The 15,630-nt window shown below is 38.7% G+C and overlaps 1 protein-coding gene across 1 annotated transcript in view; it reads left to right on the plus strand.

Annotated features, from left to right (window-relative positions):
- LOC141133959 (uncharacterized) overlaps positions 1-15,630 on the plus strand; it is a 246,099-nt gene that overhangs the window by 151,895 nt on the left and 78,574 nt on the right. Inside the window, exon 9 of the mRNA XM_073623565.1 lies at positions 8,604-8,833. Coding sequence (XP_073479666.1) covers positions 8,604-8,833 — 230 coding nt within the window. The remainder of the gene's footprint in view (positions 1-8,603; positions 8,834-15,630) is intronic.

The raw sequence follows: 15,630 nt of genomic DNA on the forward strand, positions 1-15,630 counted from the left end.
AAACTGAAAGAATGACTGTTAGTCAGTTGTTATGGAAACAATTTGTAACCATAAGCCAGTTTTTCCAAATGTAGATTTAACAGGTCTGTGAGAAATATTTCCCCTCACTTTCTGTCCTGGTGACAACAGTTTAAAGGATAAGTTCACCTTTTTTTTCTAAATTCCAGCTCCCCTATGTACAAATATACATTAATGTACTTATTTTGCAAAAATAAAACAGCTTTCTATTTATTCTACAAATGCTTATCTCACTCTCTTCGTGGATGTTTAAAAACTCTGCTCCATTACTTCTGCCTTACTTCCTGAACAGACTTTAGGTCTTGACACAGGAAGGAGTTGACCAGCTGAGGATAGATGATGCAGGGTGTGTGCTAAAGAGATCAACTGGTCAACTTCCCGTGTCATGACCTAAAGTCTGTTCGGGAAGTAAGGCAGAAGTAATGGAGCAGGGTTTTTAAACATCCATGAAGAGAGAGAGGCAGACGTGTGTAGAATAAATGGAAAGCTGTTTTATTTTTGCAAAATAAGTACATTAATGCTAAATTGGTACATAGGGGAGCTGGAATTTAGAAGAAAAAAAAAGGTGAACTTGTCCGTTAAACTGGTGTCTCAGCTGATGATGAGAGAGAGATCTGGAACAGCTGAGGCTCCTGCGCAGTTCACTTGATTGAGAGGGGGCTCAGGTGAGTATTAGGGGGGCTGTGTAAGGAACAACTCCCTGCTTTAGCCTTTACAACCACTTTAAATACAGACAGAACAAATACAGAAATTTGATTTAGTATCAGCCTTTTATCATTGCCCTGTCCAGCGGCACTTACAATGGGAAAAGTAGGGTCAAAACTAGGGGATAATCAAATGTGCTGACAGAAGGAGAGTGCAAAGTGAGCAAGGGATGACCACATCAGTTGCTCGGTCACTGCCCAGTCCTAATTTAGGGGCAAAAAAGTGCAGCAGAGAAAAGTTAGAGTTTATTTCAGGAATATTTGTACAGATCTAGAAATCTTTTACAAGGTAAAACATTCCCATTTATGCATTTCAACTGTGTAGCTGTTTGCATGGAGTTCAGCTTTAGGGTCATGTAAATGTGTTTATGTGCTTCCTTGCATTACCTTGTGAGTGCAAACTGGTTTATTATTCTGCAACTGTGAAACTTTATTTTATCTAGCAAGAAAAGGAGAGGTAACCTTGCTGGAAGTGTAAAGCAGAAGTGACGATCAAAGTGAGCAATAAAACTGATTAGAAAAGTTGATTTCTTGGTTATTTTTTCCTGCTGTTAAAAGAAATTTGTAATAAGAGAAATACATAGGTTGCAACTGTTGAGCAGAAAAAGCATTTGACAGGGTAGACTGGGGTTTCATGATGGATACATTGCGGCATTTGGGTATCGGGACAAAAATGATGAAGTGGATAACAAATTTGTATAATGGCCCGACAGCAGTCGTAAAAGTAAACGGTAGACTCTCTCCAAAAATTAAGATGCAGAATGGAACACGGCAAGGCTGTCCATTGTCTCCACTATTATATGTATTGGCTTTAGAACCACTATTAGCAACACTCCGCAATTACAAAGAGGTAGAAGGAGCGAAACTAGGAGGAAAAGAGCATAAGATCGCTGCTTACGCGGACGACATCTTGATGTACGTATCCAACCCAAGAGTGTCACTCCCAAACATACTGAAAGAAATTAAAAAATACGGAGAACTGTCAAACTTCAAAATTAATCCAATAAAAACGGAAATATTAAACATAGGTCTAGAGAAAAAGGAAGTTCAGTTTTTACAAAAAGAATTCCCATTCACTTGGGTAAAAGAACTAAATTACCTTGGAATTAAAATAACTCCTAGAGTCGAAAAAATTTATCAGGCAAACTTTATTCCACTGATCAATGAGGTCAAAGAAGAAATGAAAAAGTTAAGAATACAGCCACTTTCATGGATTGGAAGAATAAATATGTTTAAGATGACGATATTACCTAAAATAAACTACAGATTACAGATGTTACCAGTAAAAATCCCGCAGAGCTTTTTTAAAATAATTAAAACAATCCTGCTAAAATACATATGGCTTAATAAAAAACCAAGAATTAATTACACGCTGATCACAAGGAAAAAGGAGCATGGAGGTCTTGCCGCTCCAGATATAAGTAGGTACTATAAAGCCATAGTTTTAACACGAATGTTAGAGTGGACAAATGAGAAAAATGAAAAAAAATGGGTGGAAATGGAAAACACAATAAGTGGAGCCACACTACATAAGAATATTTGGATTCCACGGAAATATAGAATATTGGACACCGACACGCACGAAATAACAAAAAATGTATTTAAAATTTGGGACACCATCCACTTAAAGAATGAATGGAAATATAATTCACCACTATTAGCACTCACAGGATCGAATCTCTTCACCCCTGGGAGGGAAATATTTGAAATCCAAGGAATAGGTAACCCACAACTGAAAGATATCACTAGAAATGGTAAAATAAGAACACGAGTAGAAATAGAGGAAAGGAATGGATGGAAGATGAATGAATGGAAGTATACTCAACTAAGGCACCTAGTAAGCACAATACCACACCCACTGAGAGATGAAACAAAATTAACTGCACTGGAAAAGCTATGTAGCAATGAAACACCATTAAAAAACGGAACATCAAAAATTTATAGTATACTGACAGATTTGGAAGCACAAAGACCAGAATATATAAATCAATGGGAAAAAGAAATGAATTTAAAAATAGATAACCAAAAAGTGGAAAAAATGATAGAAATGGGATATAATAAGGCTTGGGACATGAAGACTATAGAAATGAATTATAAACTAGTATCAAGATGGTATATGACCCCAGTAAGAATACACAGATTCCATCAAGATAGAACCTCCTTGTGTTGGAGAAAATGTGGCCAAATAGCAACGATCACACACATATGGTGGGAATGCCCAATAATAATGGAGTACTGGAAGGAAGTGTTAAATAACATAAAAGAAATAACTGGAGAAGAAATAGAACAAAATATTTGGACTTGCCTCTTCCATATCTACAATAAACCTAAGAAACAATATAGAAAATCAATAATACCTAACCTCCTGAATGCGGCCAAGGCCTTAATTCCCAAGAATTGGCTAAAAAGTGGAAAACCAGACATTAGAAACTGGCTAAAGGAAATAGATTATCACTACAAAATGGAAGGAGGAGAGAAAGGGGATAATAGTAGATGGGAAAGTTGGAAAAACTACAAAGTCTCGGATATTTATTTAGATAGGATAAAAGAAAGAATAGGTGCAGAGCCAAGTGGATAAATAAACAACATAAAGGAACGGACCAGACATAGGGGAGGGGGAGGGGGGGGGGGCGGGGGGAAATAAGAGGGACTGAGAGAGATTAAGATAATAATAGGGTTTATAATTATAGAAGGCGTTTTGTTGTCGGTTGTTAAAATTATTTAAGAATATCCTAGAAGGGAAAAATAATAAAGATGTGACGGAAACAATCCACAATGATGTGAAAAAGGAGAAGAGATAAAGTTTGACACATAAAGTTGAAATAATGTCTCTCGGAAAACTTTCACTGAAGTGGATAAAAAAAAAAAAAAAAAAACATTACACAATAGTGGTTGCTCATAGAGATACTGTCAGGTTTTTTGGCTTGAGTAGATTTCTCAAACAAATGCTGTTTCATACCATGGGTACGTAGATAAGATTGTTGTGTAATAAGAGAAATACATAGGTTGCAACTGTTGAGCAATCTCTGCAACTGCCGGTTGCCTGCATGTCATACTTTTCCTCTGGCTTCAATACATGTGAGTCATTGACCTGGAACAAGTTTAAAGATCTAGATTTCTAATTTTGTTTTCCTGCATATTTGTTCCTGGTCAATGAAGTCAAATGCAATTAGAATTTCCAGTAGAATGCCAGCAAAGGCAACTTTCATTTTACCATAGTAACAGGTGTCATTTAGGTACTTATAGATGTAAGTTGACAAACTTATTTAGGATATGTGCCTTGTACCATAGTTTGTGTGCCATAGAGAGAGGCTTATTTAATGAGGTAAAGAGCAACAAAGTTCAGAAACCTAAAGCAATCAGAATTTCAGAGTTGCCGGCTCAGTCCTTTTACTTCAATCAGAATTTCTCTTTTACATCTGTATATTGAAACCTGGTTCTCTGCTATAGGATACTGTACCATGTACTTTGTACTCAATTACTGAATAAGTTAGAGAAGGAATTTCTTTTTATTTATTATTTTTTGCATACCACAGGGAAGAGTTAGGTCTCATTCACACAGGGACTGGCACCCATACTTCATGAAGGAGGTCTTTGTTTATGCGCCTTCATCTGCCCTGAGCTGCATGCAGGGAGCTTCTGGAAGTGAATACAGATGCAGCAGCTGCACAGAAACAGGCACCTGTCAACATCTGACAAGCACGCAGGAGGGGGTCTGCAGTCCTGAATGCAATGTGTGTTCAGGGCTGCTGACCTGCTCCTCTACGTCTGTTGAATGCATGTGTCCATGCAGCTGATGCATCTGCAATTACATTCATAGGCTGCCTGCACGCAGCTCGGGGAAGATGTAGTAAACAAACTGGCATCCATGTGGTTAAGGCCTTAGAACCTACATCTACCTCACATTTCCCCATGTTTTGTCTAATAAAGTTCTGCAAGTATAAAACCTGGAGATCTAACAGAAATACGGTAAACTCTTATCAACCACCATACGCTCTGTACCCCCCTCTGCACCAGAGGGATTATGGGGGACAGGCTGGACCACAGGAGTCCCTGGGCAGGGGGGAGGGAGGTGCTGCAGAGCAATGTCCGAGAGTTGGGACATGCCTCATCAGAGGTGTAGGGGGCTGGGGGAGGCATGCTGCACATGGCCGCAACACAGCACACTTGGGGGGGCACAGTAATATTTACGTACACCCCTAAATGTTGCACCAGGGGCGAGAGTACTGCCTGCCCCCCCCACGCTACACCACTGCAACACAAATTCAGGGACAGACTTGGTCCGGGGACAGTGTCCTCAGTCCAGGGACTGTCCCCGGAAGCCGGGACACCTGGTCACCCTATCCTGATGTCCTCTTGTGGGCTGACAACTCTGCATCTGTGTACTGATATCCCAAGCAGTATTGTTAACCATGACTGAGCTCTCCACTGCTGGACTAGATAATGCCACCCCCCCCCCACTCCACAACTTAAAAGGGGAGCTATTCAGAGAAAAATTTAGGCAGGCAGTGACAACACTGATTGGCATTACAATTCATCAGAGGCTGCACTCACTACCAGCATGCAGGATCAACAGGGATTTTACTGGACTTGCAGCCTCTTTAAAGGGACACAATATGGGGAAGTGTGCATGTATTGCAGAGGTATACTGCATATGTCTTTTTAAATTTTGCCATGGCATACACTTTAAAACAATACTAGTACCCATAGCGAATAAGAAGAAATAATATTTTATTATTCTGGCCAACAGTACATGCTGCTTTCAGGGTCAATAGTAACTAGGCCTGCTTGCTAAGCCTTGTTCTGAAAAATTCTTCTAGGAACAACAACCTTCTACTTTGGGATAGAACCTTAAGTATCATTAGTACTAATGATTCAGAATCATTTCGGAAGTCATCCTAAAAGAATCACCAAGATACAAATGCTTAAATGCTTCTCTGAGATAGTCAGTGTTCTCCTGATAAAGGCCATCACTCCCAGTTTCAAAACCCTTCTTGTGCAATCAGTCAGGCAGTAAATGCTGTAAGTAATGTAATAAATTCTGTCCCTTAAGCTGGCCGTAGATGGATCAAAATTTAGCCAGTTAAGCAGCAAATGGGCAGGATGTACTGAGTCGATGGACCATCAATTGACTTCACTCCAACCAACCCATCAAGTTTTTTCATTTGATTTTATTTGATTACTGCTGGCGGCTATATCCACCAGCAGTGATCATTGTATTCTGATGGCTGAGAAACCTCCCCCCAGCAGAATACATTCGTGCAGCAGGAGGGATTCCCCCCTTAAAGTGTTACTAAAGTAAAAAAAAAATGTTTTTATTAAAATGACAAACATGTTATACTTACCTGCTCTGCATGGTGGTATTGCACAGAGTGGCCCCGATCCTCCTATTCTGGGGTCCCCGGCGGCGATCTTGTCTTTTTCTTTCCTTCTTAGGGACTACCATAGCCAGCCACTGGCTATGGGGAGAAATAGTCCCCACGCTCCCGATCTGTGTGCCTATGGAGCCGCGCTCCATAGACTTACACAGCAGTACTTAGGCCTGTCCACCACTTCCTCTCCACTGCATCTGGTTGACAGCAGCAAGAGCCAATGGCACCTGCTGCCTGAATGCTGTGTAAAGAGGAAAAGAGGGGGGAATAGCCGTGCACAGCGCTGATCTCATTTCCCCTCTCTTCCCCTTCACACAGGGGAAGGGGGGCACAGAAAAACTGAAAACATTTTTTACCTTAATGCAAACAACGCATTAAGGAAAAAACTTTTTAGGTTTAGTAACACTTTAACACTGATTGTGTTGATGGGGGAATCTAGCAATTTTGTTTCCTTCAACCCATGGTTAAAGGAAAGAAAACTGCATAATATATGGCCTGACTTACACAAAGGGATACCAATGACATACAAAGAGGTGTGAAAAATGAAGCTCAAACTTCAGATAATTTATAGTGTTATTAGCTCAAAAATCCGCAATGCTATGATTAAAATCTTGGAAGAAAAACATTTCGATGAAGAATTTGCATGTGAAAAATAGTACTATGTGAAAAAGAAGCTGAAATGATATGCAGTGCAACAATTGGAAAAAGTCATAACAGGCTTTCTGGTAGCTGGTCCTGTATATCTAATTGATGTGTCAAATCCCTGTTAGCAAAGGCAGACGCTAGAGGGAGAAGCTCAATCTCTGCATATGAAATACAGTCATCAAATTTTGGAAAAGAGAGGATATAAAATGCACGCAGTTTCTTGGTGATTAGCGCTAGGATTTTTGGTTCTAATCCCACTCAAGCCACTTCCATTGTTTTTCTTGTGCTTGCTTGGGTTTCCTCCAGGTAGTCTGCTTTCCTCACACACTCCAAAAACATTCTGGTAGGTTAATTGGCTTCTTTGTTTTACTGGCCCCACTATGTGTATGTATGCACGTGGGATAAGGCCCTTAGATTGTAAGCTCCTTGAGGGCAGGGACAGATGTGAATGTACAATATACAGTATGTAAAGTGCTGTGTAAATTGTCAGCGCAATAGAAAAAAAACTGTAATTAATAAAATATTTAAGGAAAAAATATATAAGGAACAAGATGTATTATTTTTGGGTAACTAGAAAGTGATGGATTAAACTAGAATGGGACTGAGCAAGGTGGCAGTTTTGCCCCCCTCCCCTACCCCTTTCTCTCCATACATTGGTAAATATTGCAAAAGGCATAGAGAAGCCACCCCACTTGCATTGCCAGTGTTTATAATGACACCAACTGCCTACAAGTACATTTTACTTTGTGAAGTGACAGGCAGGTGCACAGCTTTCATCATTTGCACTATCCCCTGGTTTACTATAGAGGCATGAAGGTTTTAGCTTGCCTCACTGGGCCATAGGCTTCTCCTTCTTCATTTTCCCCTTCTTTTTTTCTACTTCTCTAGAGCACTAGATCTCTTCCTAAATAAATGAATAATGTATTCTGAATTATATGACATAATTTTCTTACTATGTCTATCCATTTAAAAAAATAAATAAAATCAGTTCAGAATGTTGTGAATATAGCATGTATTTTTAAATCATATTGAATATATGTGTATATATATATATATATATATATATATATATACACACAGTATGATATATATATATATATATATATATATATATATATATATATATATATATATATATATATATATATATATATATATATATATATATATATGAAATTGCACGTTGTGAATCTATCAATATTACATCTTTGGTTTGCTTCATATGTTTTTTTAATAATTGCTAATTCTCATATGAGTTAATCAATACGTGTTTTGTTTTATTATGCATCTTGTGTTCAAATAGATTAATATATAGAGAGACAGAAAGGTAAAAAGATAACTGGCCAGACAGATACCATAGCTCCCAACATTTTGAGATGGGAATGAGGTACACCTACTAACAAACGTATGTAGGCATAGGACACTCCTCCTGCCACACCCCCTTAAAGGAGAAATAACAAAAAAAAGGTTAATTAAATCCACAAGAACTTTTTTGCCACTACTATTCCTTTATATTAGCTTTTAAAATTTACAAATGCAGCAATTTAGAAATTGGATGAAAGGTTTAGCACTGAGAAATACTTTTTGAAAGATGAAAAGTGCATTTTATATACAACTATATGGATCAGACCAAAATGAAAGACAAATGAGGGGGAAAGAGGGGACAGAGGGACATTGCTCCAAATCAGGGACAGTCCATGGGAATCAGGGACAGTTGGGAGCTATGAGATACTGTATATATAAATGATAGATAAATAGATAGATAAATAAATAGATAGATAGAATTGACCTACATCAGAACCGTTGCTACACATGCACAATTTATTTCCATAATTGCTAGTACTCTGATGATTTCGTTTTAAAGGTTGTTTTGTTTACCATGCTAATGCAGCTTGTGTTTGCGACAGAGCTTATTATCTCCCCTTCCACGCTCAACAGCAATCTGCTGATGCTCAATCCTTCATCATCTCAGCACTATCCATCTCTACTCTTCCAGATTCTGGAGATTGTGGACTATTATGTAACAGATGGCCTAACAGACCTACGACTCTTTGCTGTCATGGCTAGCTTGGCGCAGAAAATAGCAGCACTAGAGTAAGTATTCAAAGCCATAGACGCTCATGAATTTTAACTCATTGGTGACAAAAGAATTAAACAGGGTGCAAACTGCTTCATTACTAAAAAGTGTAATTAAAAGACTTGGATGGCTCTCCAGCGCTGAGTGTCCCTTTTCCACTAAGAAAAGCTGTCCCTTAATGCAAGATTAATCAAACTAGGCTATTATGTGGATTTCATTTCCAATTGCCCACAGCACACAAAAGAATAACTTCATCAAGCTACATAAGAATTCCAGGAGACATATTATCTTACATTGTACCAATTTGCCCCCAAGTTCAAACTGACAAATGCAGTATAATTAATATTTATATATATATATATATATATATATATATATATATATATATATATATATATATATATATATATATATATATATATAATGAAATTAGTTACAAAAGGTCAGTTAATGCATTTCAAAAGAATGGATACAAAATAATTGTTGATCAGCAGAAAAGAAACAGGAAAGAAGAATCCTAGCATTCAAACCACATAAAAATATTATTTATTTATTTATTTTTTTCTAATCATACAATTATTTAGCAGAAGTAGTTAAATGTATATACAGAAATCTATAGAAAAGTGTTGCTCCCACTTCTCTCTAGAAAGAAGAGAAGTGGGGGCTCCAGGAACATCTGATAAAGCAAACAAGAGCAGCACAAAGGCTTTCATAGTGTAGTAATAAGTGATCCATTTATTGATTTAAACATATTAAAATGCAGTTACAGACAACAACGTGGGGATTAATTAGCACATTCTAAGCTTCCTGTCAAAGCAAACTGAACATCCAGATAGTAAGAAAACTGCCCTGCAATTTTGTATTTTGATTTTAAATCAGGAGAGAAGCCTAGTGTGACAATATTTCTCCATAGATACAGTACATTTGTCAGCCTAGAACAGGAAATGTATTACTGGTGGGATCCTCAGGTGAAAATATAAAAATAAAAGCCCGAACAAATAACCTCTGCAGTCACCAATCTAAGGACAGGTAATCTGCAATGTATTACATTTTTGTTTTAGGGTTTAAATACATTTTCATTGTCCATAAAAGTTATGCAATATGAATGTGTACAGTATTTAAACTTTCCAAAAGCAAGATACATCAGAGATAATTTGCTATTAATGGAGGGAATGGGTTGAAATGTATCTACACTCAAGAGCTCAAGAATGGTTCTCTAAACTCAAGAATGTAACATATTGCAGCTTACCAGTCCTTAGATATCATGGACGCCCTTACTTTCAGTTTTTTTCCTGTTTCTTGCCCGGTGATCCTGCCAATAACACATTTCCTGCTATGGAATGACAGTGAGTACTTTACCTATAGAGGAACAGTGTTGTCACCCTTAGGTGCTCACTACTCATTTGGACTACAAAATACCTACCTGAACTTGTTTAGGGAGAGAAATGGCTTTCTATGTTGATCATCAAGACACATTATCATTATAGTAGGGAAATCTCACTGTTGAAGTATCCTAGACATGTAAGAGGCCAGTGGCTGACTCAGCCTGCCAGGCTTCAGCTATAATTAAAATAGAACCTTTGAGTGGACTGACAAACACTTTAATTAAACATTTTCTAGTGGGGAATGGGCACTATTCTGTATCACTATATACATTCCACATATCACAAGATGATCTATTGTTTTCTGATAGATCGATCGATCTGATACTGACATTTGCAAGTTTTATATATGCCTCCATATTATATACTTGTAGTGCTAGCACAATATGCACCTATTATAACATATATAAAGTTTGATTGATGTGTCCATGCCTGTTCACAAAGTTCACAATTTCACAATGGTATCATACTTTATAATATCAGAGCAAATCTGTTAATAAACTGTGTGTTTTAAAAATATATCTCATTAACACCTTAGTTTATCCCAATTAATCTTGCAAACACGTAAGGATTATACACACTTTCCTATTTAGCGACGATTGCCCCTTGAGCAGAGAATACAGACATCAGTTACTTTTAAGATGTGTGAAGTCAGGTCACCAGGGAACTCCTGTTCATGTTGGTCAATTGGGTCATCAGCACAATGTGGAAATTCTTCTTTTTTTTTTTGCTATGTAGCTCAACCCATCTGCTCGTCTCTAACCATATGGTGTACAATAGGCTGAGACTGGAGAAATGCCGCTTTCATGTGTCTGAATGCTAAAACATGTATTCAAAGTCTATGTAAGTGACATTCCTTTGAAGTGATTGCACAATGTATTTACAAAAAGAGAATATTCATATTTACAGACTTATGTACAATGGTCTTATGACACTGTATCTCAACAAAGAGCCTAAACTATTTTTTTTCTCATATAATGACAATTATAATTTTTTAGTTTTGCAAACATAATAAGCATGTATCTGATGGAATTACGTAATAAAACAAGAACATTATTATAATTTAAAAGCGGAACTCCAGCCAAAAGTTTTTTTTTTTAATTGTAGAGTTGAATAGCATGAGACAGGGCTAGAACATCTGACAAGTGTCAAGGTAGGGGGTCAGGCTCTGAGACCAGTAGCTATAGCAGTAGAGAGGCTCCCACCGACCAGCAGGATAGGTATACAAACAGGTCACCCTGGCAGATGATTCAGGCTCACCCCAGGCGCAGGGTCTAACCACTATCAAAAATTCACCAGAGCTCCTGATGGTGGAGATGGGTTTTGCTGTGTGTTAGTACCAGGTTGCAGTCCTCAGTATTGCCCCACCAGGAGCTTTGCAAGCTGGGGTCCAGTAGCAGATATAGCAGGTAGGAATCAAGTAGAAGTGTAGTCAGTAAACAAGCCAAAGGTTGGTAACAAGCGGTAGCAAAGATACGGACGGCAGCAGGAGTGGTAACAACAAGATATTGGCTGGAGAGAGCACAGTCATCTGGCAAACAGGAAGTGCAGAGGCATGGCTTAAATCACAAAATTCATGGGAGAAACAAAGGGTTCAAGTTTCACCAGAAACAATACAGAAGGCAAGATTGTCCTAAGAGATCAGACAGGGAATTGTCCAGCATCTCAGGTGGCTCAGTAAGAAGAGTCACTGCCAGAAGCAGCAGGTTCAGAACTGGGTCCAGACAACTAGCCACCTTATGTAGAGGGTCAAATGCTTTTCCATCAATGTCTTTGATTGCATACAGTCCCTGTTCATATATACAAACAGTAGCCAGTTTGGCAGCAAGCCAGGAAAGCTATTTTGTATTTTTGTATCTTGATTTTGGGTGTGAGAGTGGAGCATCCAAACATTGTCCCCAAGAACAGATATAACATAGTTGAGTAGAGATGGTTATTGAATTGTTTATATATCACTATATTAGGTGAGTATGTTATTGCTCTGTGTTTGATAGCAGTTTGACAGTAAAAGGTTTGTTCAAGTCATCATTTTGACCTGTCACAGCTCCAAAAACAGGCTTACAGAAAACTGTTGCAGTTTACCATTATGTACAATCTACTTAATTGCAACTGAAAAATCTATCAAGTAAAGACATTAAAATTAAAGCAATTAAATGGCAACAGTACAACAGTTTTATCAAAGTGAATACCGTATTTATCGGTGTATAACACGCGCCAGCGTATAACACGCACCCCAAGTTTAGGAGGGAAGTTTAAGGAAAAAAACTTTTAGGAGGGAAGTTTAAGGAAAAAAACGTACATTTTAAATGCCCATCAATGAAACCTTATCAGTGTTCATTTGCAACCTTGCCCATCATTGCAGAATGATCAGTGTCCATGTGCAGCCTGTCCCAAGTGTCCATCTGCAGCCAGCCTGTCCCAAGTGTCCATCTACAGCCAGACGTTTTTATATGTTGCCGCAGAGATAGAGCCGGATGTTCTGTGTACTTGGCTGTACTCGGCTCCTCTCGCAGTCCCACCCAGTCCTGCCCCTTGGCCCGGCTCCCATGATGGAGACAACACCGGTCCAATAGTGGGACGTAAATGCTAGGAGGAGGGACTGGGCGTGACTGTGAGCGGAGCCGAGCCTAGCCGAGTACACAGTACACTTGGCTCGGCTCGGTCTATGCCGGTGGCGCTCCTTTTCCCCTCAGGGACAGCGGGGATCAGCGTATAACACGCACCTGCGATTTTCCCCTGATTTTAAGGGGTAAAAAAGTCTGTGTTATACGCCGATAAATACAGTATGTCATGTGAAAATATATTTTTTTAATCACACCAAAACTTTTTTTTTAGTTTTGGATAGAATAGAATAGAATAGAAACGGATTTGAACCCCTGCTGGGTTTTTATGCTGTCCAGAGCTCTACTAAAGAGATGTTTCCTCATTTTCTTTCCTGCTGACAATAATTTTACCAGGGAGAACAAAATACAAAAATAAAAAAGGACTCCGAAGATAGTTCTAATCTTCCCCTACTTTTCTTACAATAACCATTTTCATTCCTGTTCGTGTTGTGATTTTGAGGGGGGGGCCCATTCTGTTTTTTCTACATAGCATGTAGCCTAGTATGGTCCAGGAGTCAGGGGTGATCCCCACACTCTTCCATAGCTATGCAGGCTGCATGATAGGAGTTTGCTATGGATTTTGAAAGGGACCCCAAGAACTAAAACTTTTACTTGTGCAACTGCTAAAGTCTTTTTTTAAATCTATTGCCACTCTGGCTATCCCTCTTGCAATGCTAAACTGAGAAATTGTTCTTGAAACTGTATTATTCTATTCTAAAGTTCTTGTATGCCAATTTGTGCAATGATATATTCTCATCCCTGCCTACCCTTTTATAAAGCCTACCCTTTCCTTTAGAAAGGTTCAGGGTTAGGACTATTTAAAGTGGTATTACGCCTTCCTCTAAAAAAATGAATCAATGAATTCCTAGATATGGTGGCTGCATTTGTTTTCTTTTTGTAAGCTCTTTTTTATTTTCACCCGATCTGGCCAGTAAATTTGTTATTTTTTTCAACTTACTTTAACAGACCAAGCTATTCAGACAAAGTAGCAGTTCAAGGGCTGAGACAAACCATTTAACACCGACAAGTACAGTATGGTAACAATGGTCAGTGAGACTAAAGCCCGCTGTCAGCTGATGTAGCAGAGCCAGTGCAGGCTCTAGAAGAATCCTAATCATATTGTTGGGATCCACCTGGCTGCTTGATTGACAGCCGGCTCTGGCTCTCAGTCCATGACTGAGAGCCACAGCTAACTAGACCTGCCACCTCTCCAGCCCAGTGATCCAGTGAGCTCTGGAGGGACAGAGCAGAGAGCGGTGAGTGACAGTCACTGCTCTCTATTCCAAGAGGACCGAGAACCTTAGTTCTGGTGTAGGACCACTGCTGCAGCATTGAGCTAAATATGGATGTTTTTTTTTTTTTTTTACCAAGTCCATACTTCTCCTTTAACCCCTGATGAAAGTCAAAACAAATCTTGACACCTTAACCCAGTTTTGGTACTTAGGCACATGTTAGTAAAACTGTACACATCTTTTCAACAATTTAATACAGCTAACTACAGCTAACTAGACCTGCCACCTCTCCAGCCCAGTGATCCAGTGAGCTCTGGAGGGACAGAGCAGAGAGCGGTGAGTGACAGTCACTGCTCTCTATTCCAAGAGGACCGAGAACCTTAGTTCTGGTGTAGGACCACTGCTGCAGCATTGAGCTAAATATGGATGTTTTTTTTTTTTTTTACCAAGTCCATACTTCTCCTTTAACCCCTGATGAAAGTCAAAACAAATCTTGACACCTTAACCCAGTTTTGGTACTTAGGCACATGTTAGTAAAACTGTACACATCTTTTCAACAATTTAATACAGTATATCTAGGTCAATAATATTTTTTTTCAAAACAAATCAGGCTTTCATTTGTAGGAAAATGGTAATAGATAACTCCTGATTTTATTTATTATCAAGGAAAAACTAGCCCAAAATAGTAAAAAAACTTTTTAGGAAAATTTGCTGTAAATTTCTTGCCGTTACCATGACCCACCACCAAAGAACAACCCTATAAAATTCCCTATAGAAATTGATTTTATCCTAAATAAATCTAAACACACTGACATTAACACAAGCACTGACACTAAAAAAGAAAGCTTTTTTTTTTTTTTTAATCCTACCTGACCCTGACCTTGTCCCACCCCTGACACTAACCTAGATCAAACCCTGATCTATGTAACTATTTTATCCTTATTTTATTGGTTTGGACAGACTTTTCTATGTTTACATTCTTCTCCTCCAGCAAGGAGAAAAGGATACAATGTATTATTTTATCTATTCAAGAGTAGAAAGACTATAGGGGAGGGTTATACAGTTAGTGATCATTGTGATCATGTGACCCAGAGCTGTTGATGACAGCTCATTCTCCATGTGGTATTGGGCTCCCTCCCAGCACAAACACAGGTACGCACATATATCTCCTCACTGATGAAGAAGGTCCACCTCTGTGAGGCCACAAATGTGGATACACTCCTCCGCAAAGGATTAAGGATTTTTTCTTTCAAGAACTTTCAAGTTTACTTACAACTGTTGGCCGGTTGGTGTTTTTAATGGACATGTTATATCTGTCTGACTTCTTATCCCTGAAGTCAAGAGAAAGGTATGTAAGCAGGGTCATCTGTGCCCGTGCACGTGCATGCGGGGGTGCCTCTTGCGTTACAGCACCCTTTTATTTATAGCATGAGGGAGAGGCAGAGCCCAGAAAGACCAGGAAATTGCAGAAACAGATTTAACCTTTTCCCAGCCTGGGCAGCCTGTCTCCCTTGCTAAAACCAAACACAGTTCTACCTGCCTATACTTATGCTAGGCTTTAGCCTTTCCTTCAGTTGTTTAAATGGCTTTCATTATT

This window comes from Aquarana catesbeiana, linkage group LG03 (genome assembly GCF_042186555.1).
Source record: "Aquarana catesbeiana isolate 2022-GZ linkage group LG03, ASM4218655v1, whole genome shotgun sequence".
Classification (NCBI taxonomy): Eukaryota; Metazoa; Chordata; class Amphibia; order Anura; family Ranidae; genus Aquarana; species Aquarana catesbeiana.